The sequence below is a fragment of the Dioscorea cayenensis genome, chromosome 19, assembly GCF_009730915.1.
Source record: "Dioscorea cayenensis subsp. rotundata cultivar TDr96_F1 chromosome 19, TDr96_F1_v2_PseudoChromosome.rev07_lg8_w22 25.fasta, whole genome shotgun sequence".
Lineage (NCBI taxonomy): Eukaryota > Viridiplantae > Streptophyta > Magnoliopsida > Dioscoreales > Dioscoreaceae > Dioscorea > Dioscorea cayenensis.
The window spans coordinates 21,392,902-21,418,395 of NC_052489.1; the positions used below are offsets into that span (position 1 = coordinate 21,392,902).

Below are 25,494 nucleotides of genomic sequence, written 5' to 3' on the forward strand. Positions count from 1 at the left end.
TGAGGCCATAAAAGTAGTTTTTTATTTTTGTGGGGCATGCAAAAGAAAAAAAAAAACAAATTACTAGTTCTAGATGTATATCATGAGAGTATTCATGATCTAAGGATCATTTTATTCAATTTAGATTTCAATTTTTACCAGTAAAAATAAATAAATAAAATTAAAATCAGCAGAAAGAACCATTTCATAAAAACCAGAACTCAAAAGTTACTGCAAACACAAAATAGATTTCTTCAAAGATGTAAATTAATTTATAGAAGCAAGCTTGCTTTTATCAGTCATCTGTACAGATTATATCTGTTTTCTATTACTCACAGGCTTACAGACATGTTGTGGATTTTGCCAGACATTATTTACATTCTCCACTAGAGATATTTATCTGACTAAAAATTCATGTACCCAGACAAAACATGTCAGCGAACTCATAGCCATATTTCTTGGAAAAGCGGCATGTCCTCGAACTCGATATTAATATTTTCGCATGGTTTCCAAAGAAGAAAAATGTCACAGGACCATGGAACGTGAATTTGTCAGTCAGTTATATAATGTAAGGTATATTTACTTGGAAGTAGAGTCCTTGGTTTGATCAGTAACTGGTTCGCCCATTAGAGATCGATTCATATGAGCTCTTAAGTTCATTATGTACCTTTGTATGCGCTGCTTGTCCGAAGATGAGAGAACAAATGGAGGGTTCAAAGGCAGGGACATGGCTTCCAACAGAATGAATGTAAACAGTGTGGTTGCTCTTGAGTATGATGACATTGCTCTGCTCTTGTTGCCCATAAGTTCATCAGCCTAAAAGAAAGAAGACAAAAGATTTAGGAAGACAGAATAGAGGCTGCATGCATAAGTGCTATGAGATGCTCTGTTTCATGGTTGGGGATGACAAGGCACATATAACCCCAGAGAAAATTAAGTTTGTAAGTTGTTTGATAAAGAGATGGCATTTAGATAGGTTCATTTGTCTGATCTGAATAGGTGATGATAATACTTCATCTTTGGGAATCAATTACCATGTTCTAAAATTTAGGAATTCAAGAACTAGGGACCGGTGCATATACACAAGGTGGCTTGGCCTTGCAACCACTCAAACCTCAGAAATCATGATATGGGAATCCCAACTTCTACATGACTTCAGAACCTTTGCATCAAAATTAGTTCTATGTATGTGATGTGTCCATACTAAACGTTTTAAGACAATCCATAACCAAAAAATGCACACTTATTAGCATCAAGTTAAGCTAGCCCTAGCCGGTATCGAGTACGTGAAATATTTCCTTTCCTTGGAATTAAAGCAGTACTAGAATTATGACTTAGCCACTTACAGCACCACTCTTCCCAGCACACAAAGCTGCTTGAAATAAAATTTCCATAGCATCTGGCATCATGATATCACCTGAAAAATATCATTAAACAAGTTAAAAGAGAAGGTTGGCAGAGGTTGATCAGAGGAATACAATTTCAAAAAAGAAAAGAAAAGAAAAGAAAATATTCAAACCATCAATATTTTGAAAATTGTCAGCTATCTTTTCTGCAAGCTCATAGGCATTAATAAATCCATGTTCCACCCAGGAGCACACAGAGGATGGATTCCAGAAATCAACCTCTTGAACAGTATATGGAAATGAACTATCATTTGTTTGAGGTGCAATGCTAAGCAAACAGGTATCGAGGGCTTTTCCCTTGGCTGACGACATCCAGCAAGTGCACATTCTAAGAGCTTCTCTCCACACAGCTAAAGCAACAAGTTCAATTGAAAATGATTCCAAATGCAATCCTTCAGTAAGCTGTAATCATTACAAACAATCTGTCATCAGACATCTCAAGACATTGATTCGTGATCAATTTATAGGAAGCAAAGCCACAATGCAGGGAAATAAAGCTGACAAAGGGACCATAAGTGGTGACCACTTGTCCAAGGTGAAGATTTAGTGCAAAATAGCTTATAAAGGTACCATTAAATAGCAAATTAATAATATGATATCAAGTGATGTTAAGTTAATAATAACAAAATAGACATGGTAAGCAATTCAAATAGCAGACCGCATTTGAAAGAAAGCTTGTAACAAAATGAAGCTTTACATAAATCTTCCTCTGTTAAGAATGCAAGGGGAGAAAATTATGCATGACAGAGGAGGTATGTGTCAATTTCTATTAACTACCAATTTTATGGGACAAACAGGGATTCAGTCAACTTTTAAATACAGAGACTGAGAAAGATGAAAACAACTGAGGCTTCCTTTTTTCTTATCCCCTAATAACAATCATCTGCGGCATTTTCCTTTTTATGTAGCTTATTTCCATTTTGCTTGTCTTCAAATTTCCATAAAAGAAATGATACCCCACCAAAGAGACATCAACCCTCATTGTAGATAATCATAAAAAAATTAAAAAAAAAAAATTAAAATAAAAGGACAGTTTTAGTTGGATCATCACCTAGGGAATTTTTTATTTTCACTTCCTAAACAATTGTAAAGGAACTCATATCTAGTTCTATTTTGTTGTGCCATGACAGTAGCCAAGCCCAAAGCTAACATATCTCAAATTTTTCTCTTGATTATCATATTGCACAGACTACAAATATTAGCTAACTCCAAATGACTAATTAGATTGCTCTTATTGTCTCAGGCATATGTACTCCAAGAAATGTTAAGTGGCATATGGTTTGAGCAAAAAGAAAGGCATTAGCACTGTGGGTTTTGGAGACAGTACCCACGTACTGATAGACACTTAAAATCCAGAAGATCAAACATCAGCCAACTACGTTAGCATTTTACAAAAACAACAAATCATATATTCATTGATAAATGTGGCTGTTTCAACAATTCGAACTGCTGCAATTACAGCTACTGAGAAATCATACTATATGAAAATGTTAAGAAAAACTTAATGCGGCTTCAACTTTTTTACCTTTTCTTGCACTACGTCTGTTATAGCACGAATATAGTGATATAAAAACTGAAGCTTAGTAGAAGGATGCAATGATGGTGCTCCTTGTGGTTTTTCCGCTGCAAAGGATTGTTGTAATACTGATGAATGAGAAGGCAGATTGTCTTGTCCACTTTCAGATTGACATAATGAGGTAATGTATGTTTCATCCTTTTGCAACTGAACAGAAGTGCCCTTGCTAGGAAGTTTGGCTCCACTACTGTCCTTCCATGATGTCTCCTCAATTGAAGAGGCTAAGGTCTCCAAAGAAGCTAGATGACGGTGAACAAGTACATATTCTTGTTCAATGCCTTCCAATGAGTCTGTAACTGGATAAATAGAAATTCATTACAATCACATTGATTTATAATTGGAGACAGACAGTACAGACCAACCTTTTGATGTGACTAAGCCAAAAAGCTTATGGTCCATGCTTTCAGCCTGCACACTCCGAGCATTTGATGAACTTGATGGAGCACAATCAGGTGTCATTCCTACCTTATCATTTGCAGTGCCTTGTACAGATTCAACACATTCACTTGGCCTGGAGAATAACATTGTTGGCTAATGTTTAATCATTAGGAACAGCTCTTACTAATATTAGAGACAATAAAATAGTTGGATAAAATAAGAGTTAAAAAGTATTACAATTTTCAAGTGAAATAAATCAGCTAAGCCAAGGCCTTCTAAAAGAATGATGCAGAACATTCAGCTTACATAACTCCATAGACATGAAATTAATGCAAACACACTAAAAAAATTTGGACCACATTGTGCAAATGAATATCAAACTCACCTTTCGACAGCAAGGAACTTGTGATTGAAGAATTCCTCAAAAGTTAGTCTTTCCACTGCAAAAGTAATTGAAAGATCAATTGTACAGGAACACTCTGAGTAAAGTAAATCAACCAGAACAACTTTCTTGCTTAGGCCATGAATGATAATGTTGGACACAAAAAAACAATATTAAAGGGCAGCAAGCAGATGATGTACCTGGTTCCTGACGTAAAAGTCTTTTACAGAGGTCAACAATATCAGGATGCAAATCTGCCAAAACCTCTTGTGGAAATTTTAGCTCACTAGAAGCCAATATGTTTTGGAAAAGCTATTATAAAAAGTAGAAGAAAAGATAGTTAAATCATCAATCACATGAAGTGTTGTATATAGAAGTAGATAACCATAATAATTTTTAACCTGAAATTGACTTGCGCCATCAAAAGGTGGTTTCCCAGTCACCAGTTGGTAAAGAATTGCTCCAACACTCCATAAGTCAGCCTAAAGTACCAAACTAAAAAGATCAAGCAACTTACATGGATCTGAAGAGACTGAATGAGTATCACTCCTACAATTAACTAGCCTTCTGAAAATACCTTGGCATCATACTTTTTGTTCTGTATGATCTCTGGAGCCATGTATAATGGAGAGCCACATAATGTGTCTGCCAATCCTTGCGGCATCAGGTACCTAACATAAGGGAAATCCAACTATTACCATAGACAAGACAAAGAAGTACTAAAATCTGCAGGTCAAGAGCAACCTGCAGATTATGGATTCTAAGCACCGAATTTTAATGTTATTGAAATAAATTAACATAAAACGTTAAATATTACACAGAGAACATTGAAAAGCAAGTAATAATCTGAAGAAACGAAAGCTAGAGGAGCAAAATAACTGATCCCACTTGCAACAACCTGAGCAAATACAAATCAAAGAAACAACAATAAAAAATGTCAGGCCATAATGCATTATAGCAGCAGCTGGTAACCCCAAAATGAGAAATTACTAAGTAGAGTTAAAGGGCACCAGGTAGCAAGGAGAAAATTACTTTTATTGGAATAAAATATGACACATCAACAAAAGTACTGCTCGTATTAGGCCTATAAAATATAGTAGAGCATTGAAAAAGGTTCTATTGTCAACAAGCAATTAATCATTTGGATCAGTCATTAGAAAAATGGCATTCTGCTTAAAAACATTTATCCATGATGGAATATAAATAAGGAATAACCTGAAACAGCCAGGTCTGAGCAGCCTTAGCAATGGCTCCTAAGACTACAACAGGTTTTCTTGTCAATGGGTCTAAAGAAATACAGGATGTGATGCCACAAGAAAATTGATGATATAAAGTTTTGTAAAAAAATTTATCTTCTCAAAATAACCATGGGCTTTTAAACTATTTCATGCTAAATTTTTTATAACAGAACAATGCATAAAAACATGAAGTTCAACCATCAAATATTCTCTAAAGTCTTAACATCATAAATAAGAGTTAATATAATTTTTGTTAGCAACTATGAGATCAAAACATTGGATAACTCAGAAGATAAATAACATGATTTATAACTTCTACTCTTCATAGGTATCAACAACCGAGATTAATTATTGTTGTTGGTTTTACCAATACTACTACAATGGCAGTGTAGTACCAGTAAGAGACTTTTACCAACATAAACATCACTTTGCAAACAGTTAGAAGGCAATCAGAATCACTTTTAAGTTTCTGCTGAACTTATATGATATCTCCTTTTTTTTTTTAAACAAAAAGAAATTATTTTAATATGAGACAAAATTGAATTTAAGAATAAACTGTGATCCTACATGCCAAGAAAGACATGACAATAATTTAAACGAGACAAGCTTCAACCTAACTTTCTTACTAGCAGACTGAAAATAAGGAAAGCTTCATTATTTGATGCATAAAAGCAATTATCAAGTCTGACAATATTAAGTGAGAACATAATGCTTTTGACCTCACATGTCTAAAATAATCAATATCAAATGTGGTTTATCTTCAATATTTTGTGGAGGCTAGGAATTTGGATGAGTTCTTGTCTTTGAGATCAATAAACACAAAGCTTTCTATGTACATTATCAACCTATTATATGGTTTACAATTTCTTCTCAATACATACCAAACAGCAATAATGTAACTTAAACAAAAATTATCAACTTCAAGATCTAAAAATGGCAAATGTAAATTACCAGCTGCATTGTGCAATGTTTCTTGAAAAGGATGGGGAAAAAAATAGTTTTCACAATAAGCAGTTAATTATATGTCATAACATTTCTACTTTCTACTTGAAAGAGAGACCAAATCATCACATGATATCTAGGTAATAGAATCACAGTATTTTAATGGCTTACCTTGCAAATCCAAAATCCCCAATCTTCAAAACAGGGGCATCACCATTAGTTGACAAGAGAAGATTCTGCAGATTTGAGTCCGCATGGTTAATGCCTGTGATAGAGCTTACTAAATAATATTCCTTCAAAACATAAGAGATAACCAATAGCAAGAGAAGTTTCCCAAGCAAGGATACAATATGAAAATGAGACAATGTGCATGTGTATGTATATAGATAAAAATGTATTTGTTGTTCAGACAAAGCATCACCCGACATTGACCATGAAACGCCAAAAGTTGATCCAATCTCCAGTTGTAAAACTTAAACAAACCGACAAAGAAACACCCTATAAGTTTCCCACATCATAGATTGCTTCATTTTTCTCTAATTTATTGGCTATTCCAGTTCAATTTGCATAAATCAATCTTCAAATTCATTTGAATTATGTAGGATGCATAAAGCCATCCAAATAATTGATTTGCATTATAGAGCCTTTTGCATACCATAACAAGGCAAGTGCTTTTCAGCTCAATGATTTAAGGAAAAACAAACAATAAAAATTAAAATTAAAAATAAAAACAGAAAAGCTCCAACCAAAGCAAGAGCTCAGAACTTAGAATAATAAAGAAAAACGATGCCTTCAGACTCCAGAAGCAGGGCCAGAGAAGACTCTACCTGTGGTTTCAAATCCCTGTGGATGAGATTGTTCTCCCGCAAAACCTGCAATCCTGAAGCTGCAAATCAAGCAGCACCAAAAATAAAGTCGATAACTTTCCAAAACCCCGGCAATTAATCCATAATAAACTCACAACCAAAAGCAAAAGTAAGCAAATAAACAACAATACCGAGCTGCCTCATGAAATGCCTGGCCAAGGCCTCCGAAACCCGGCCATGACGCTGAATATACGCAGCAAGATCGCCCCCATCGCAGTACTCCAGCACAAGAAAAATCCTCTCATCAGTCTGCAATAAAAAAAAAAACCACACAATCATCAACAGATTCAACACTATTTAACAAAAAACACCGATTAACAAACAAGAACAAGAGGAAGGACCTGAACGGCGTGATGGAAGCGAACGATGTTAGGATGAGAGACATGGCGAAGGATGTCGATCTCCTTAAGAAGGCTATCATGAACCTTAGGGCTGAGCTGCTTCTTATCGATCTCCTTCACGGCGACCTCCATCCCGGAGTGTCGGTGGCGGCCATGCCAGACGACGGCAAAGGAGCCAGACCCGATCTTCGGGCCAAGCATGTAGTCGCCGATGAGGCGGCCACCAAGCTCCTCCATTGCTACGTCTCAGGTGTCCGCACGGTTGGGAGCGAGAGATAGCGCCACAAGTGTTCGACGATTTGCCCCAACGAAGAGGGTTTTGGAGGGTGGGTTTTTGGGGCGCTTTGGAGGAAACCGGGGGGAAATAGAAAAGGAGGTGAAGTTGCGATGCAGGAGGGGCGTTGGGAAGCGGAGAGCCGACGTGGATTTGGTGGGCCCCTCGATGGCTTGATTGGGCCCCACACTCCTTTCCTCAACTACACTACTACTAATTTATGATTGCGTTCCCATTGTGACACTACTAGTGAGTAGTGAGATATATTGGACATTTTTATTTCTTTTAAAAAAAAATTATATATATATATATATATATATATATCTATATTACATATGATTGTATGCCGCGCCATCTATGAATGTCCATAGATATTGTATTTATAGACGTTTTTGCTGAATCATTAGATTGAAATACAACAATATACAGATAAGTATGTATCGTCTATTTCAAAATTCATTTGTTTCTATCTCTTTATTACTAATGTTTTTAAACTGAAGTATCCATATATAGTAATAATAATAATTATCATTATTATTATTAATATGATTGGGTGATTAATTAGAGACATATATTATATAAAATTTTAGAAAGAAATTATTATTTTTATTATTATTATTATTATTATTATTATTATTATTTTTGGTAAGGGATGCGTATGAATTTGAAAATTATAAAAATGTATGCATCTATAGGACAATTGGAGTGGGAATGTGAGCACATAGATTATATATATATATATATATATATATATATATGGTTTACGTTTTTAAGATTTTATTTTTTTAACAATTATTATCAATTTAAGTTTTAAGTAACATTTATCTCTAAGTAAGATTAGTGCAATGTCAGCGAAAAAGACCAAAATGAATAAAACTAATTAATTGAGGCTTACAATCGAACATTTATTTTGTTTTTATTGAGAGATAAAAACAAATAATAATAATAATAATAATATGTAAATTAAGTAATGTTTTTAAAACCGGACCGGACCGGACCGGACTGACAACAGGAAAAACCAAGAATCGGCCCATAACTCGCTCCGGTTTTAGTATAATTGTTGACCAATTTGTGAACCGGTCAAACCCGGCCAAACTCCGGTCGGACCAAAACGGATAAAATCAGATAAAACCTGGTTTTCAGTTTTTATTTTTATTTTTTATTATTTTATTTTATTAAGAAAGGACTTAGGGCATGAATCGGTTATTTTATTTTATTTTATTATTGACCAATGACCCAAATATCAGATCGGTTCGCGATCCGGTCCGGTTTTAAAAATATTGAAATTAAGTAAAAAAGCTACTGAATCTAAATTAAAATTTGCAACGCTATAATTTTTATAATATATATATATATATTAAATTTCCTAATAACCAAAACTCCAAAATCCAATATCAAATTGAAAAAAAAAATTAATTAGCCAGCATGCCTTTTGCCAAAACTCCAAAAAGCTAATTTTTTTTAAATGAAAGACATTTGTCATCTATTTGTTACACAAAAAAATTGGATAGGGTTGCTCATCAAAATTCAGATTTTTTTAATAAATTAAATCAAGTTTTAAATGTTAAGGGTAGAACTGTCTTTTTGTAAAAATTATTGGAATATTAACCTGAGGTCATAGTGATAGATGATTTTATGTAGCAATATATAAATAATGCTAATTTGCCCGCTTTTGCTGAAAATTTCTCCAAGCACTGTCAATAAAGAAATATATGCTTCGTGTGCAAGCAACAGCTCTCATTGATTATTAATTATACTTTTAAGTTGACTTACAGTTTTGATAGGGGACGGAATAATAGCTGAGATATTTCCCAGTGGACTATTTTATTTTCTAAAGTCCAAATGGAGTTAGAAATATCGTTAGATTATTTTTGTTTTTTATTATTATTATTATTATTATTATTATGACAGTACTATGCAGAAGGGAGTAAAAATTCTATGCAACAGTAATAACACATTAGATTGTGTCACATTCCAATAAAAATTTGCTAAATCAGATTTATAGTCACGTCAGTCTACCTAATCACCCACTTACTCCAATTATTAATTCGTTTTTGTATTTTTATTTTAATTTTTTTTTAAAATAGGAGAGGGGGAACAGGGCATGAAATGGGAGAATGGGGAGTCAGCATTCGATGTTCGATCTCCAGTGTCCGAACTGGTATTCGTCGTGTTAGATTTAAAAATTTAATTTAAAATAAGATGATAAGTTAAAGATGAAATTTTTTTTAAAAATTTAAAATAAAAATACAAAAGCAAACTAGCAAAGGGGCACATGATGGATTTGAAAATTTGATTTCAAATGATACGATAAGATAAAGATAAGAGTTTTAAAAAAGAATCAAAATAAAAATACAGAAAATGAATTAATAATAGGTGTTAGTGGGTGATTAGGTAGGCGGACGTGACTATAAATCTGATTTGGTAAATTTTTATTGAAATGAGACACAATCTGATATGTATCATATTTGCGTAGAATCCTTATTCGCAAAAGAGAAATTTATGTGATAAAAGAAATTATTAATAATAATAATAATAATAATAATAATAATAATAAGACATAATAAGACATAATTATCATGATATTTAAATTTTCACTTATTCAATTTTTTTAAAATACCCATTTAATCTAAATTTTAAAAAATTACTTATTAATTCTTCTATTTTTGACACATCTAATGATTCTCTAATTTTTCTTTTAAAAGACCTCCTATAAATTATTTATAAATTCAATGGTCGGCATGTTATTTATAATTTATTGATTTTCAATTAATCATATTTATTTTGAAACCAAATTATAAATGCCTTGGTGATTTAGCAATGCAATCCTTCTAATAATTTGTAATCAATTTAAAACTAAATTACAAATTTTTTCATGCTATTGTTGTAATACACCCATTTAATAATTTATAATTATTTAAAGTTCATATTTCAACGATATTTTTATATCAAAATTTCATCCATTTTTGAAACTATCAATAATTATTTTTTAAATTATATTTGTGTATATATATATTAGAAATTTTTTAGTATAAATAATTCTTTATTTTTTATTTTTTCAAAGTTAATTAGCATAATAATGATATGATAAGATTTTTTTTAACGATAGTTAATAGTAGATTTTTTTATAATTATTAATTAAAAATATTTAATTTTTAGTAAATTTTAAATTAATTTCATGAATATATATAAGTAAATGGTAATAAATTTAGTAAACACATTAGTTTTAAGAGAATATAATAAAATTAGATTTTTTTTCTCATTTTTAAATAATTTTATTTTATTTCCCCGAATTAATTTTCTTCACAAATTAGGTTCGGTACAATTTTATAATATAATTTAAATTAATTTATAGAATGATCTAGATTTATTGTTTCCAATAAAAAATTAAATATAAATAAACTTAAGCAACCCACTCAATTAAATAAACCAAATTAATAAAAGAAATTCACAATTGATTTATATTAAAAAGATTAATGATATACCAATGAAATTATTGATATCAATATAAATGATGCGTAGTAAATTAGTAATATTAACATACATAGCAAATGATATAAATAAATTATATTATCTTCATTTAATTTAAATAATAATTTCCAATCTTTTGGCGGATAGAAAATTAGCATAAATAAAGTGTCTTATATAAATTAATAAATAAAATAAAATAATACACTTTTTCTTACTTCATTTTTTTTTATCTTGCTTGAAATCTGAGAAAATTGAGTGTCATCTACTCTAATTGAAACGTCATCTTCAACGATAGCAGTTTTACCAATAATTACAATCACTAACAGATATTATATTGAAATTAATTTATAGAATTGGTAGGGATTGGTCATTGTTTCCCAGTGAAAAATTAAATATAAACAAACTCGTGCTACCCATCGAATAATAAAGTAAATTAATAAAATAAACCAACAAACTATTTACGTCAAAACGATTAATGATATACTTAATAAAATTATTGATATCCATATTAATGATGATTCATAATTTTATTATTCATAGCAAAAAAATATAAATAAATTATAATATCTTCATTTAATTTAAATGATAATCTTCAATCTAATGAAGCTAAACTCACGAAATTAACACGAATAAAGTTGTCATATATGAATTACTAAAACAATAAAATAATAAATTACCGATACATTTTTCCTTACTTCATTAATTTTATCTTATTGCTTGAAATTTGAGTAATTGAAGAACCACCTCTCCTCTAATTGAAACATCATCTTCAACAATAACAGTTTTACCAATAGCTGCAAGCACTCAAAGTTTCTGAAGCATTATCAATCCCATCGGACCTTAAATCTAATCAATCAAAACCATCACGCAATTAACAAATATAACACATAAAATAGTAATTTACAAATAATATATCAAATAATTGATTGATTAATGAACTTACTTCCTATCTATAGCTATAATATTAAAAATAAGATAAAATATAATATTTATCATTATTAATATTATAATTTGACAAATAAACAACTTTAATTTATCATTAGATGAATTACACTAAATTTATATTTTGAAAAATTATTTTAAAAATATTAATATAAAAAACTGACAAATTAATGAAAACCTGAAAAATAAATAAAAGACTTAAATTTATTATGAGATGAATTAACTTAACCCATATACACAAAATCTCTAATATTTGAATATAGATAAAATAGGATATTTATTATTATTAATTTTACAATTTGACATATGTTGTATGATACCTACAACTTAATTTTCTTCCATAATCCGGATTAGTCGAGATTGATTCTTGTTTTCCAATTAAAAATTAAGTATAAGCCAACTTGTGCTATCCATTGAATAAATAAAGCAAGTTAATTAAAAAAACAACCCGCAATCTATTTACACATTAAAATGATTAGTGATATACCTAATGAAATTACTAATATGCATATAAATGATATATATGATTGTAGTATTACTATTTATAGCAAATGATATCAATAAATTATATCATTTTCATTGAAATTAAATGATAATCTATAGTTAATTAATACAAATAAAGTCACCTTATATGAATTACTTAAAAAAAAAAACTTTCTTACTCTATCTTTTTTTATTATTGCTTGATATCTAAGTAGTTGAAGTGCCATCAACTCTAATTGAACCATCATAGCAATAGTTGCAAGCACTCATAAACCGACAACAACTTTAGCTTTTGAAGCAATAACAATTGAACCTAGAACCTAATCAATCAAAACTATCACACAATTAACAACAATAACAAATGAAACTGATGGTTCCGGAGGGGGTGTGATGTGTTAAGTTCACTCAAAAACTCACTCAAAGATTAAACACTCACACACAATCAAAGCAAGATAAAGGAGACAAGCAAATTGGTAACCCAGTTCGGCACAACCTTGCCTACATCTGGGGGGCCAGGCCCGGAGAAACAATCCACTAAAAGAGGTATAGGAACAAGGAGTACAAAACTCACTCACTCTCTCAATACAAAAAAAAATCCTCTCAAGATTGCCCGACGGCCACACACTCAACTCTCACCAAAGAGTCTCTCACTTGTTGGCGCCATCCTAAATCTTCGAGCAAGATGTCTTATATAGACGCACCGACGTCTACAAAGTTACCTCTTTTAGAATTCTCCGTGGCTTCCTAACTTGGACACCTTCCAAAGTTAGATGTTGCAACACCTAGTTGCAACATGGCCCACCTTACTGAACATGACTGAGTTCTAACCAGATGCACCCGAATCTGCGACCTTCAACCTCTCGGTTCTTTCAGTCCACCTCGTAGCAGTTGACTCGACCCGAGCTCCTCCTGCTTGCAGCTGCTTCCTTCCTCACATCACTTCAGAAGGTCTTTCTCTCCCGAGGGACGTGCCCACCAAGGCACACATGACCATCTCACCAAAGATAGCCACCGAAGATCTCCCGATCTTCCTTTCCAAACTTGGCCCAAGTTTGGTCTTCCAAATGATCTTCGTTTGACTCATGGAAATATTGTTACTAAACTTGATCTTGTCTTCATCCAAGTTTAGTCTTCAATATCTTCAAGCATGATCTTCAATCATCCATGCTTGGATCTCCAAATCTCTAATCATATCACATGTAATCTTCAATCAATCTCCTCATATGACTAGTCTCCATAAATAGTTCCGCCCATAGATAGCTCTTGAATCTTCCTTCAATATAGTAATGCTAAATATGGTCTTGATGATCTCCTTGGTATGTCTTTACCTTATTTAGTTTGTGTCTTCAAATAGCTTCACACTAAACTAAATCTTTGTGTCTTCAAATAACTTCATACCAAGTTTAACTTGTGTCTTCTAATAGCTTCACATAATCTTTATTATCTTGAACTCTTGCCAATAATAGAATATTCCTCTCTTTTCAAATAGATCTTTCTAAAAAGGAGCTCTATCAAAGATATGAATAATCATCCCGGATCTTACCAAGGATAGATAATCACATCAAAAATAAAACTTGCCTTTCTAGAAAAAACCCTATAGTCTTGATGCACTTTCCAAAAATAGTTTATCATCACATGATTGTATTGAGAGAAATATCTTCAATATAGATCTTAATCAAATCTCCACCTTGATCTCCATTAAATGTCATGATAACATCTTTTGCCACATCATCATCCTAGTCATCTTTTCCTTTGATGAGTCACCACATGCCATGTCATCATCTTCTTGCCATGTCATCACTTGGTTTGTCATATAATGCCAATCCTACGTCATCAGACTTAACAGAAACAATAATTAAAGAAATATTAAACTAAATGAATGATTGATTAATGAGAACTTTGGCTTGACAATAATATTAAAAATTAGATAAAGTAGGATATTTATCATTGTAAATTTTTTAATTCTTCAATAAAAAACTTTAATTTATCCTTAGATGAATTAATTTATATTTTAAAAATATTAATAAAAATTGACATAATCTTTATTTATATATAGAAAAAAAATCTAATATTTAAATTTAGATAAGATAGGATATTATTACTAATAATTTTACAATTGATATATGATATATGATAAATACTATTATAATTTAACAAATAAAAGACTTTAATTTATAATGATATAAATTAACATATTTCATATTTTAAATTTCAAAAAAAAAAATTATTTTAAAAATATTAATTAAATATTTTAAAAAGCTATTTTAAAAACATTAACTAAATAAGAGAGATAAGTTTTATTATCATGAAAAAGTAATCTATTTGTATTTTTAAATTAAATTTGTAAGATAATTATTTTATATTTAATTTATGTTTTGGAAAAACTTTTTATGGGAGCTTGACACGTCGTACTTTTGTCTTTTGCTTTAATATATATATATATATATATATATATATATGAATGACAGAACCCCTACCTCACAGTGTTTGAATTCCAATTGTTACCATCAACTACCCCTTAGTTCTGATCTCCGAAAAATTTAAGAAAACTTATCACAAGATTAACTAACAGTTTGGATTAAAAGTCTTTGGCCATTTGGGACAAAAATGTGAAATTTTCAATTAAATTCTTCTACAATATCTTGATGATGGTGGCCTTAGATGCTCCCTTAGTAAAACTTTATGGGATGGGATATGCCCTCTTAAAGTTAAAATATTTTTTTGGCATGCTTTGGATAATAAAAGTTTAAATTTGGACAATCTGACAAAATGTTGTTGCAATAGAATCTCCACGATTACTTGCATTCTTTACCATGAAATAGTGGAAAATCCCAGATAACTTGCTCTTCAACTGCTTGTTTGCCTTTAGATTTTGGGTACCGTTAGTTCCAGAGGAGTAGAAATGTGATAATTTTTCGCTCAACCTCTTATCTAATGCAATCACACTCAATCAAACATGCAAGAGAAAGGAGACACATGAATTGGTTATATAGTTCAGCGCAACCTTGCTTACGTCTGGTGGCTGAGCCTGGAGAGAACAATCTACTAAAAGAGGTAAAGAATGAAGAGTAAAACACTCACTCTCACTCACACAATGACAAAGAATAACCCTTTCTAATTGCCTAATACCCAGTCTCTTCAACCCACGCTAGGGTCTCTCACTTGTGGCTTATTCTAAATCTCAAAGTATGGTATCTTATATGTACGTCTCTACGTCCCAACAAAGCTTTCTCTTTTAGACTCTCTACGGCTTTCTAACTTGGACACCTTCCAAAGTTAGACATTGCAACTCTAGTTGCAACCGAGCTTGCAATGCGACCCACCTACTGATCTTGACTAAGTCCCAGCTCCCGTTGTAACAAGACCTATGACACCTCCAATCCTCCTAGTTGCTTCAGTTTGCGTCGATGCAATCGGCATCTCCTAAGCTCCTGCCCCCAGCAACTAGCCTCTTTCCTCAGGTTATATCAATAGGTCCCTCTCCCGAGAGTTGCACCCACTAAGGCGTGAATCCATCTCACCAAAGATGGTCTCCAAAGATCTCCTCAATCTTTTTTTCAAACTTCGTCCAAGTTTGGTCGTCACAAAATCATCAAACTTGATCATCATTCATCCAAGTTGGTCCAAGTTTGGTCCTCACAAAATCATCAAACATGGTCTTCATTCATCCAAGTTTGGTCTTCAATATATTGTTACTGAACTTGATCTCATCCCAGTAAAGTTTAGCTCTTTAATATCTTCCAAGCATGATTTTTATTCATCCAAGCTTGGGCCATCAATCATCTTCCAAATTTTTGTACTTGCCAAAGATAGCTTATGCCCTTGAATAGCTTGTCTTTTCAAATAACTCCACCCATAATTAGCTTTGGATCTTTTCTTCAAATTGCATTGTTAATTATGTTCTTGAGAATTATGTTGGCTTACCCTAGCCTTTCTTAGTTTGTGTCTTCAAATAGCTTCACACCAAACTAAGCACCATGCAATCCTTGGTCTTCAAGTAATGATATTTATACTTGCTAACAATAGATTACTTCTTTCTTTAGAATATCCTCCACATGGTCTTCAAGAAATAAATCTCTCATGAGAAAAGAGTTTACCAAAGATAGATCTTATCATCTTGGATCTTATCAAAGGTAGATTAAATCATACCTTTAGATAAACTTGCTTTTCAAGAGAGATCCTTTAACCTTGATGCTCCTTGCCAACAATAGATGTGATTCTATTTAGCTTTGCCTCCATATTTAAATTCCCTCCAAATTCGAACAAATCTTTAGTTGTATCCAAATATGGTCTTGATGAGATTTTGTCTCCAAGTGGTTGCTTGATAGATTCACTTGCCAAATATATAAGTGTCTTCATTTAGTCTTTAACTTCATAAGGTTAGGATCTTGCTTGCTTGCTCTTGAAGTTGCAACCCACTTGCCTTATATAGCTTCTCTAAATATAGCTTTGATCTCATCAATTAGTTGTGGCCATAGATATCATTGTGTCTTCAAATAGATCTCCTTCCAAAAATAGTTATGTAGATATTTTTCACATGCCTTTTGCGTGCTCCTTAAGAGAGATCTTCTAAAGTTGACGCTCTTACCAAAGACAGCTTTAATAGATTTTTTCCACTTGGTTCATTGAGAGAGATCCTCCAAATATAAGCTCTTACTAAAGATAGCTCCATATGCTTTCTTGAGAGATCCTCCAAATATAGCACCAACCATGATTTTCTAGTCTTCAAGCCACATCATTATCCTTTGCTAAATCATCTTGCCATGTCACTAACCTTGCCAAGTCATCATCATTGCCATATCATCTTGACTGGTGTCAAATGATACTGACTATAGAATCTAGCTCTAATAGGTATATTACCGTGCAATGTTCAATACCTTCGGCCTAGGAAATCTCCTTATTTGCCCAATCTGTTGATCTATTTGGATCAAATGGAATAATCACATTTTTTTCATACACAACATCATCTTATCTTTCAATTATCTGTAAAATTGCTTACATGCTTGTTATTTGGATAAATGCAGCTCATAATTCCAAAAAAACTATACTCAACGAATCACCCCCAACAATTTAATGGAGTCTTAATTTTGTGACAACCCTAACTTTAGAACCTAGAGAATCTTCCGCCTCGGAAATAATTTTTTTCTTTGTAAGCTTACTAATTTACCACCGGTGGAACTAATTTTTCTCGTTTTTTTTGTTTGTTTTAATTTTTGCTTCTAGTTTCAAGTTATTTAGTTCTAGTTCATGTAATCTTCCTTTTGTTCCGTGTATTACTTTTTTTTTCTAATAAATTAAGATTTATCCACTTTTATAAAAATATATATATATATATAAGCAAATTTTTACTACCTTCATTTTCTCAGAGGACCCCTTGGATAGTTACATTGGTGGTCACAAATGTTTTTAAGTTATAACACAATGGCCACAAGTCTCTCTGGCGGCCATAAAAAATTGTTCTGGGCTCACGAGAGGCCACAAGGGTCTTTTTCTGAGCTGTTTTCGGTGAGTGTTGATGTGGTTACCAGCTCTAAATATAAAATTTAGATCCATGTCTTACATAGCAGTCCAGCACACCTTCAACTTAATTAGTGGACATGACATCGCCTCATCATCGCCTCATCATCGCCAGTTCAGCTCACTCTTCTTCACCTTGTCCTAAGCCTGACCATCATGTCCAAACTAGGGCATCACTCCAGCCCTAATCTGAAGGTGCCTCCTCTCTCCTTGGCAGTCTAAATGCATAGGTTTCTCAGCCTCATGCTGGTGGGATTCGGTCATTTGTGTGCATCTGTGAGGGTTGCATCCGTGGCTTCTTTGTTGGTGAGTGTTTCACCTTTTTCTTCTTCTTCTTCTTCTTTGTAATGGAGTTGGAATTCAGTTTTATAATGAATATTGTGAAGTTGTAATGGAATTAACTGATTTACTTTGTATCTATGTTGTATGATTTATCCAATGAAATGAATGTGAGGTTGTATTTGCCATCTCCTAATTAGTTAAATGATTGTGAGGTTAATTTATGCTGCAAATGGTCATTATATGTGTGTGTACAGGTTTTAAATGCAATGAAGCATATTTTACCTGATCATGCTATAGATAATGCACAACCTAATTAGTCCAATAAAATACATTACCTGATCATGCTCCTAATTAGTGTAGTGAAATACATTACCTGTCTACAGGTTGTATTTGTCATCTCCTAATTAGTCCAATGAAATACATATGAAATACATTACTTGATCATGCTGCAAATGATGCACAACCTAATTAGTCCAATGAAATACATTACTAAATCATTACCTGTGTACAGGCTGTATTTGCCATCTCCTAATTAGTCCAATGAAATCCATTACAACTTCATAATATTCATCACTATAAAACTGAATTACAACCTTTATTACAATCATTTAATTTAATGGATCATAAAATAAAGATACAAAGAAAAAGAAGAAAGGGAAACACTCGCCGGCAAAGAAGCCACAAATGCAACCCTTATAAATGCATGCAAAGGAGCGAATCCCACCGGCCTAAGCTCGAGAAACCTATGCATTTGGACTGCCAAGGAGAGATGAGGCACCTTCAGATTAGGGCCGGAGTGATGCCCTAGTTTGGACATGCTGGTTGGGATTGGGACAAGGTGAATAAGAGTGCGCTGAGCTGGCAATGATGAGGTAAAAACATACCACTAATTAAGTTGAAGGTGTGCTGGACTACCACGTAAGACATGGATCTGAATTAAATATTTTGAGTTGGTAACCACATCAACACTATCACCGAAAACAACCCAAAAAGAGGCCCATATGGCCTCTCATGCACCCAGAACAAATTCTTGTGACCATCAGGTTATTAAAAAAAGACTTTTGACCATTGCATTATAATAACTTAAAAACATTTGTGGCCACTGCGTTATAACTAAAACACATTTGCGACCATCAATGTAACTATCCCGAAGACCCCTTGTTTTTCAAAAAATACGTACTTGCAAACTCTGTAGGGGGCTTCGTGCAATTTTGCTATTCATAAAATAAAAAAAAAAAAGCATGGATCGCTTGTTTTCCAAAAGGTACGCAATTACAAACTCTGCAGGGGCTTTGTGCAATTTTGCTATTCATAGAATAAAAAAGCAAGCATGGACAAACACCATCAACCAAAAAGTTCACAAAAATAAGAATTTTAGTGAGACAGGTTCATAGACCTAAAGTCCCTAAAAGTACATAGATTATTGAAGACAATAACATTCAAGCACCTTAATTAGCTAGACAAAGAAAGAGAACAGTCTGCAGGACAAAATGAAGAAAGGTCAGATGACAATCTCACTCTCTAAGCAGTGAGCTCCATGATGGCACCAACGATATCTCCATCGTGTGCTTTGAGAGCAGTAACAGCCTTCGCTCGTGACACTCCAGCCTGAGTCATAACAAGCTCAATATCTCCAGGAGCGACTCCAGTCTCGTCAACTTCTTCCTCTTCCTCTTCGACAGGTGCAGATGCCTCTGGCTTGGCCACCACATTGCTTAAGTCTGGCATCCTGAACTGCTGAGCAGCTTGGCTCTGTATCTGAGAGCTCAGGTCTTCGATCTTTGCCTCACCAAATATGACATATGTGTCAGAGTTCGGACACTTGAAGACTTCTGGTTTGGTGATAGCGAACATAATCTGTAATGAGAGTTCAATGAACAAAAGAAATTTTAACAAATTATATCAAACATGGTAACATGAGATGAGAGCTACATTGCTACTTGACTATGGGTCATAGGACAACATTTGACAGGAAACGATACTCAGAACTCTTTGATTAGCGAGAACTTTGATAACTTACATTTTTGTTCCTTTTTATATTAATCCTGCTGACACCTGTGACCGGTTTCAGTCCGAGCTTCATAATTGCCTTACGGCTCTTTTTCTCACTCCTGCTTTGTTTAGAGCCCTCAGTTGCACCAGTTTCTTTGTCACCTGTGGAGACTAGAGGTTAATCTAATTTGATACAAAGTTGACTTACGCATATAAAGGATCAACTGTCCCAGCAAGCAACCCACATTCATCTCACATACAGCAGCATTCTAATCATATACTGTTAGGAAGGTGGCCTATAGAAGAAGATAAATGGAATATGGAAAAATGAGAAGAGGACCTTAACAGTCTTAAAAATGCAAGCATGCAGAATAGTATTGTAAAATAAATTTGATGCAACTTGTTGACGTATTTGACATTCTAACGATTAGTAAGCCTTATCAACAGGAGTCACCATTTTAACCTTTCAGCAAATGTCCACATACTGAAGCAAACATTAAGTTTTACTATGGGGTTTGCGGCTAGGCAGGACTGATATTCAGCGATGTTGCCAACAAAAACTTTTTTGCACATCTTGAAAACACTGCCACATGCTTAAAAAATGAACAATGAAGGAGTAAATATAGTTTGCTTTGTACTTGTACATATGGTTCTTTTGGGTGAAGTCACTTACAACATTAGTATTATCAAGAACCAAAAAAAAAAAACTAATTATAAAATTTAGTATAATATTAAAATTCATTTTAGCACTTGGCCCTTGATTTATCTAATCCATTAAGACAAGGAATTTACTTTATTTTCCAAGATTTTAAATTTTTGTTTTGAAATATCAACACAGTAACCCATTCAAATCAGAAGAAACAAAGAATGGAGGCTGTTCACTTCAGAGTTAACATATATAAGATTAAGCTTTATTAAAATAAATGTTAAACAAATAAGCTAGGCTAAGAATACCAAGCACACATCACGAAAGTTTCTCAAACACTAAAATGCTATCTTGCTTTTGAAATTCAAGAAGTTATATAAGAGGAAAGTTACGAACCCCTATTAAATCATTTAGATTTTAATGTCATTCAAACCTTTGAAAATCTTAGGAAAGAAAAAACGCAACATTTCGAACATTGGATATGAGCAATTGTTTGAGATTATGGATATTCATATACTTTGCAAACTTACATATCACAAAACATAAGGAGAATGAACACAAATGCCCAAAATTTATATGGAAATATAATTTTCCAGACCATTATATGGGCAAACCAAACAAAAACCATAGGTGGAAACAAAAAGGCCGTCTGGCAGGTTGAATCCTTGTAAGAACCATAAAATCCATTACGCTCTATCAGATCTTACTTTAAGCAATTATGGATACAGAAGCTTAACCATAATAAGTAATGAAGGGACTAACACAGCCATTAGTTTATCCACTTTTAAGTCAATAAACTCAATTCCCATGAACGCATTTTTAGAAAGTGGAACAATAAACCACTGCTTTAGAACTTTATAATTCACTCCATGTTGTGTCTTTTCTGGTTTCTATTAGTTAATTAGCAGAGTAAAAGACACAACAAGAAATTCATTATTAGACGCCTTCACCAGTTTTCAATTTTCATTTAGTCTACCCTGATAATATATATTACTTCATAATGCACTCCCTCGAACCAAACAACAAGGAACTTTGACATGAATTCTGAAGAGATGGCACGACAAAGAAACTCTGACGATCCATCCCCTAGGGATGATGTGACAAAGGAACTTTCATAGTGCACTCCCTAGAGATGGCATGACCAAGGATCTTTCATAATGCATTCCCAAGAGACGACAAAAATAACACAAACAAGACCTACAAAGATGGTAAATCTAAGAACTTTCGTAATGCATTCCCAAGAGACGACAAGGATAACACAAACAAGACCTAAAAAGACGGTAAATCTAAGAACTTTCATAATGCATTTCCAAGAGACGACAAAGATAACACAAACAAGACCTAAAAAGGCAGGGTAAATCTAAGAAAATTCATAATGCATTCCCAAGAGACGACAACGATAACACAAACAAGACCTAAAAGGCAGGGTAAATCTAAGAACTTTTGTTTTAGCCAAATATACCATGCCCTTCTCACAGAAACTCCTAACATCCACCCTAGTTTAGGCTTCTCCAATTTCAACGAAAACAAACAAGCACTAAATCATCCAATACAATTTAATCTTTCAACATAGAGTTCATAACTTTAAACTATGTACACCTAAATTTGAACTTCCAATATATGATTCCCCTTTCTTCCAATAAAAAGAATCAGTTATTTGGTTCATCACTCACCAAATCTCAACTTTTAATATAAATTGAAAAACTCAGACTGTTCATGTCTAATTCTCAATTATAAACACTCCCTCAGATTAAGCATCTCCAATTCACAATCATACCAAGCCAACAAGGCAAAGATCATACAGAATACAAATTAAAAAGAACACATCCATGGATTTTCTTCATTTAATTTCAACTCCGTAAGATTAATAACAACAACATTAGATGAGGATCAGAGAATCAGTAAAAATCACAAAAAGAGAATCAGAGAATAAACAATACCTTCAGCATCTTCCTCATCTTCATCCTCATCATCGTCATCTGCCTCATCCTCCTTGACGTCCTCGACGATAGGCTCCTCAACGTCGAGCTTCTTGAGTTGCTCCTCGAGCTTCTCCGCCTCCTCTTGTACCATCGGCCCCGGCATCACCAACGGAGAGAAGCGAGAGGAAGAGAGAGAATGGCGGCGCTATCTCTTCCTATTGATACCCCAAGGGTTTATATACTGGGGCTGATATCACGCGCGGCTCACGTGCTTTTGTTCAGCGGCTCTGAGCCGTTGGATCATAACACAATCTCAACGGAGTCCATAGCCCCACAGAAAATTTAAAAAAATAAATAAATAAATAAATTTTTTTTTAGAAATTTCAGTCATGTTTATTTTATCATCTGAATATTAGAGTTTAAAGCATTTGTAAATGCAACATAAGTTAATTATGTAAAGGGTAAAAATGAATCATATGAGAACAAATGTTTAGTAAACATAATTAAAATTATATAAAGAAATTATTTTAATAATAAAAAAATAGCTGTTAAATAATTTTCATTGTGAAATATATATTGAAAAAGAAAATTGTTAAAAGGTGCTTGTAATTCTAGTTTTTAATGATTTTGCTTTATTTATGCATAATATATCTCATTGGCAACATACACAAACATTCACATTTTTTTTTTTAAATGTGGATAACTCACTTCAATTAGAACAAAAATAGAACACAATCCTCTAAGAAACGACCTGGAGATCAGAAAGTACTACAATAGACCACTAGAAGTTGTAAAGAAACAAAAGAAAGCCAAAAACAAAATATAGCAACGAGAAGACCAACAACCCTTGAAGGAACCCAATGTCACAACATGAATTCTAGCCCGTACCCAAGTCCTGAACATCCTAAGAACTCCAGACTTTTACGGATGGACGTCATGGAGTCAGTTAACTTTTCCTGAGCACCCTCTTCCAAGTGCTCCCCCTTTGACACTTTCTTCTTAGTTGACTTTAGTGGCTCAGTATCCTCGTTGAATCTAGAAGGAGGTTTTTTCAATCTCTCACTTCTTCTAGTTCTTTAGCTTGGACTGCAATAGAGGCATCCTTCTCCACTGGTAAGTCTGGCAAAAGAACACGGAGATTTTTCTCAATTTCTGCCATCGAGTCATCTGATTCAGAACTGTGATATGGTGAATCAAGGTCCCCCGCTTGCATCTCAGACCTCTCCACCTCCTTGGAGTCCATAACCAAAGAATTAACCTCAGACGATGGGTTAATGTTCATCGGGACCAAGGCCCATAAGCTTGCCAAAAATTGCCAAATAAACCCCAGAGGAGGTGCCATAGTTGGCATAGCAACAATTGTGCCAGGAGACTCATCGGGTAAATCTGAAATGTTAACATGTGGAGGCCTAGAATTTAAACCCTCCTTTGACATAGAGCTCTCATTACCCAAATGTGACTCTGAAGTTGGCCCAATCCCTAACATCAATTTAGGCCCACGGAGAAGGTTTGACTCAGGACCACATTCAGGCCCAAGAGTGTGCATATCTGCCTTAGCACTATCTTCCCAATTCCGACCCACAACATGGCCCACCTCACAGATTAGGATCGGATCCCCAGCCAACATTTCATTGCTATTAGACCCAAAATCATGGCCCAACTTTGAATTAAGCCAAACTTCAAAGTCCATCAAGTTATCACCCATAGGTAGATTTGGCCTCTCATGTGGCACCAAATCAAATGGCGTGTGTGTGTGGTCTCTACGTCGCCCTGCATGGCAACCTTGGTCATGGACATTGATCTCGGTTTTGCAACCTCGGAGGCAACATCCTCGGACGATCCCAACCCTACATCTGCCTTGTCTCGTACCTGTTACTCGTTCAGAGTCCGAACCTTCCACTGCTCGATACGTCGGTGTCTTGAACCTAGAGACCTGGTGGCATCAAGCTTCTCTGAACGTACATGCCCGGGAGACTGAGCCCGATCTCGACCAACAACCCGACGCCGATAATCAGAATGACTATCAGTCCATCGCACATTGGTCCAAAGACGAGTGATGGTTTCCTCAACGTCGTTGTGGGAGCGAGGCTCCACCACCGGCGACCGATCATGGGAGCAAGGCTCAATTACCGATCCCTTTGTTCCAACAATAATACCCGCACCGGCGGGCAGTGACAGCTGCTCCCGCTCAGCACCACGCTCCTGCTGCTCCTGCTCAGCACTATACTTCAGGTGCCCGCTCCAGTCACTAGAACCGGAGCCACGCTCTACTGTTGAATTGCTATGAGATCCATCCAAAGGATATGAAAGATGCTTCTTTCTTTTCCCCTCCAGCGTAATTTTGTGAGTAGCACGACCCAAAGCTGAAGGAACAGCCAAAGCCTCCTTCCCCTCCACCAGTAAAATGTACCTCCTATACCCACGATGGAAAGTCGGAAACGCACCGCGATCTTTCATGATGAGAACATGATATTTCTGTATTCCCAAACTGAAATTAATTTCAAGCGGAAGAGAGACCCTAACCCGCCGATGCACCAAAGCCAATAGGAACCGTTTATGTGGGACAGTCACCTGTGAGATAGCCACCAACCCCCCGGGTGCTCGCAGGGCTTCAGCTATAATGCCCCAGCACCACTCGTGCAGAGATAGATTTCATAAGAGGAGCCATTGACCCTCACCGGACGCTCTCCTATCTACCCCCAGCTCCGTCGACCAGGGAGCCAGTTTTAATGTACAAGGGCCATCCTTAGTTACCATTTTGAACATTCCCAACTTACAAACGTCCTTGACCTCATCCCTGTTTTTTAGCAGTACCAAATACGTTCAATCGTTCAAAGGAGTGAGAGGTCTGGAGAGG

At 34.2% G+C, this 25,494-nt stretch overlaps 2 protein-coding genes across 3 annotated transcripts; both read right to left on the reverse strand.

The window, feature by feature from the left end:
- Nucleotides 1-207: 207 nt before the first annotated feature.
- Nucleotides 208-7,566, reverse strand: LOC120250045 (serine/threonine-protein kinase ATG1a). 2 transcript variants are annotated; one of them, XM_039258792.1, is made up of 13 exons: nucleotides 7,109-7,566; nucleotides 6,899-7,016; nucleotides 6,729-6,787; nucleotides 6,073-6,137; nucleotides 4,299-4,392; nucleotides 4,123-4,203; nucleotides 3,922-4,033; nucleotides 3,725-3,779; nucleotides 3,324-3,472; nucleotides 2,911-3,251; nucleotides 1,499-1,787; nucleotides 1,326-1,396; nucleotides 208-795 (listed from the first exon to the last, which is right to left on the reverse strand). In XM_039258792.1, the coding sequence occupies exons 1-13, from the start codon at nucleotides 7,343-7,345 to the stop codon at nucleotides 559-561; spliced, it is 1,908 nt and encodes a 635-aa protein (XP_039114726.1). In that variant the 5' UTR covers nucleotides 7,346-7,566; the 3' UTR covers nucleotides 208-558. The 2 variants fall into 2 exon arrangements, with proteins under 2 accessions (XP_039114726.1, XP_039114724.1); XM_039258790.1 differs by having other exon boundaries at nucleotides 2,911-3,257; nucleotides 7,109-7,564.
- An 11,855-nt stretch (nucleotides 7,567-19,421) lies between these two features.
- On the reverse strand, nucleotides 19,422-22,843 carry LOC120283289 (nascent polypeptide-associated complex subunit alpha-like protein 2). Its single transcript, XM_039289930.1, has 3 exons — nucleotides 22,656-22,843; nucleotides 20,098-20,231; nucleotides 19,422-19,934 (listed from the first exon to the last, which is right to left on the reverse strand). Exons 1-3 carry the CDS (start codon nucleotides 22,798-22,800, stop codon nucleotides 19,599-19,601), a joined length of 615 nt encoding a protein of 204 aa, XP_039145864.1. The 5' UTR covers nucleotides 22,801-22,843; the 3' UTR covers nucleotides 19,422-19,598.
- Nucleotides 22,844-25,494: the final 2,651 nt, after the last annotated feature.

Bases quoted from the DNA above. Each gene is read 5' to 3' on its own strand.
- LOC120283289 (XM_039289930.1), bottom strand. From the start codon at position 22,800: ATGCCGGGGCCGATGGTACAAGAGGAGGCGGAGAAGCTCGAGGAGCAA. The intron at 20,232-22,655 runs GTATTGTTTATT...TAGTCTCCACAG, and splicing joins AGATGAGGAAGATGCTGAAG to GTGACAAAGAAACTGGTGCA. The intron at 19,935-20,097 runs GTAAGTTATCAA...CTCTCATTACAG, and splicing joins ATATAAAAAGGAACAAAAAT to ATTATGTTCGCTATCACCAA.
- LOC120250045 (XM_039258790.1), bottom strand. From the start codon at position 7,345: ATGGAGGAGCTTGGTGGCCGCCTCATCGGCGACTACATGCTTGGCCCG. The intron at 4,393-6,072 runs GTAAGCCATTAA...CCCTTATGTTAG, and splicing joins GGGGATTTTGGATTTGCAAG to GTACCTGATGCCGCAAGGAT. The intron at 3,258-3,323 runs GTTGGTCTGTAC...CTATTTATCCAG, and splicing joins TGGCTTAGTCACATCAAAAG to TTACAGACTCATTGGAAGGC.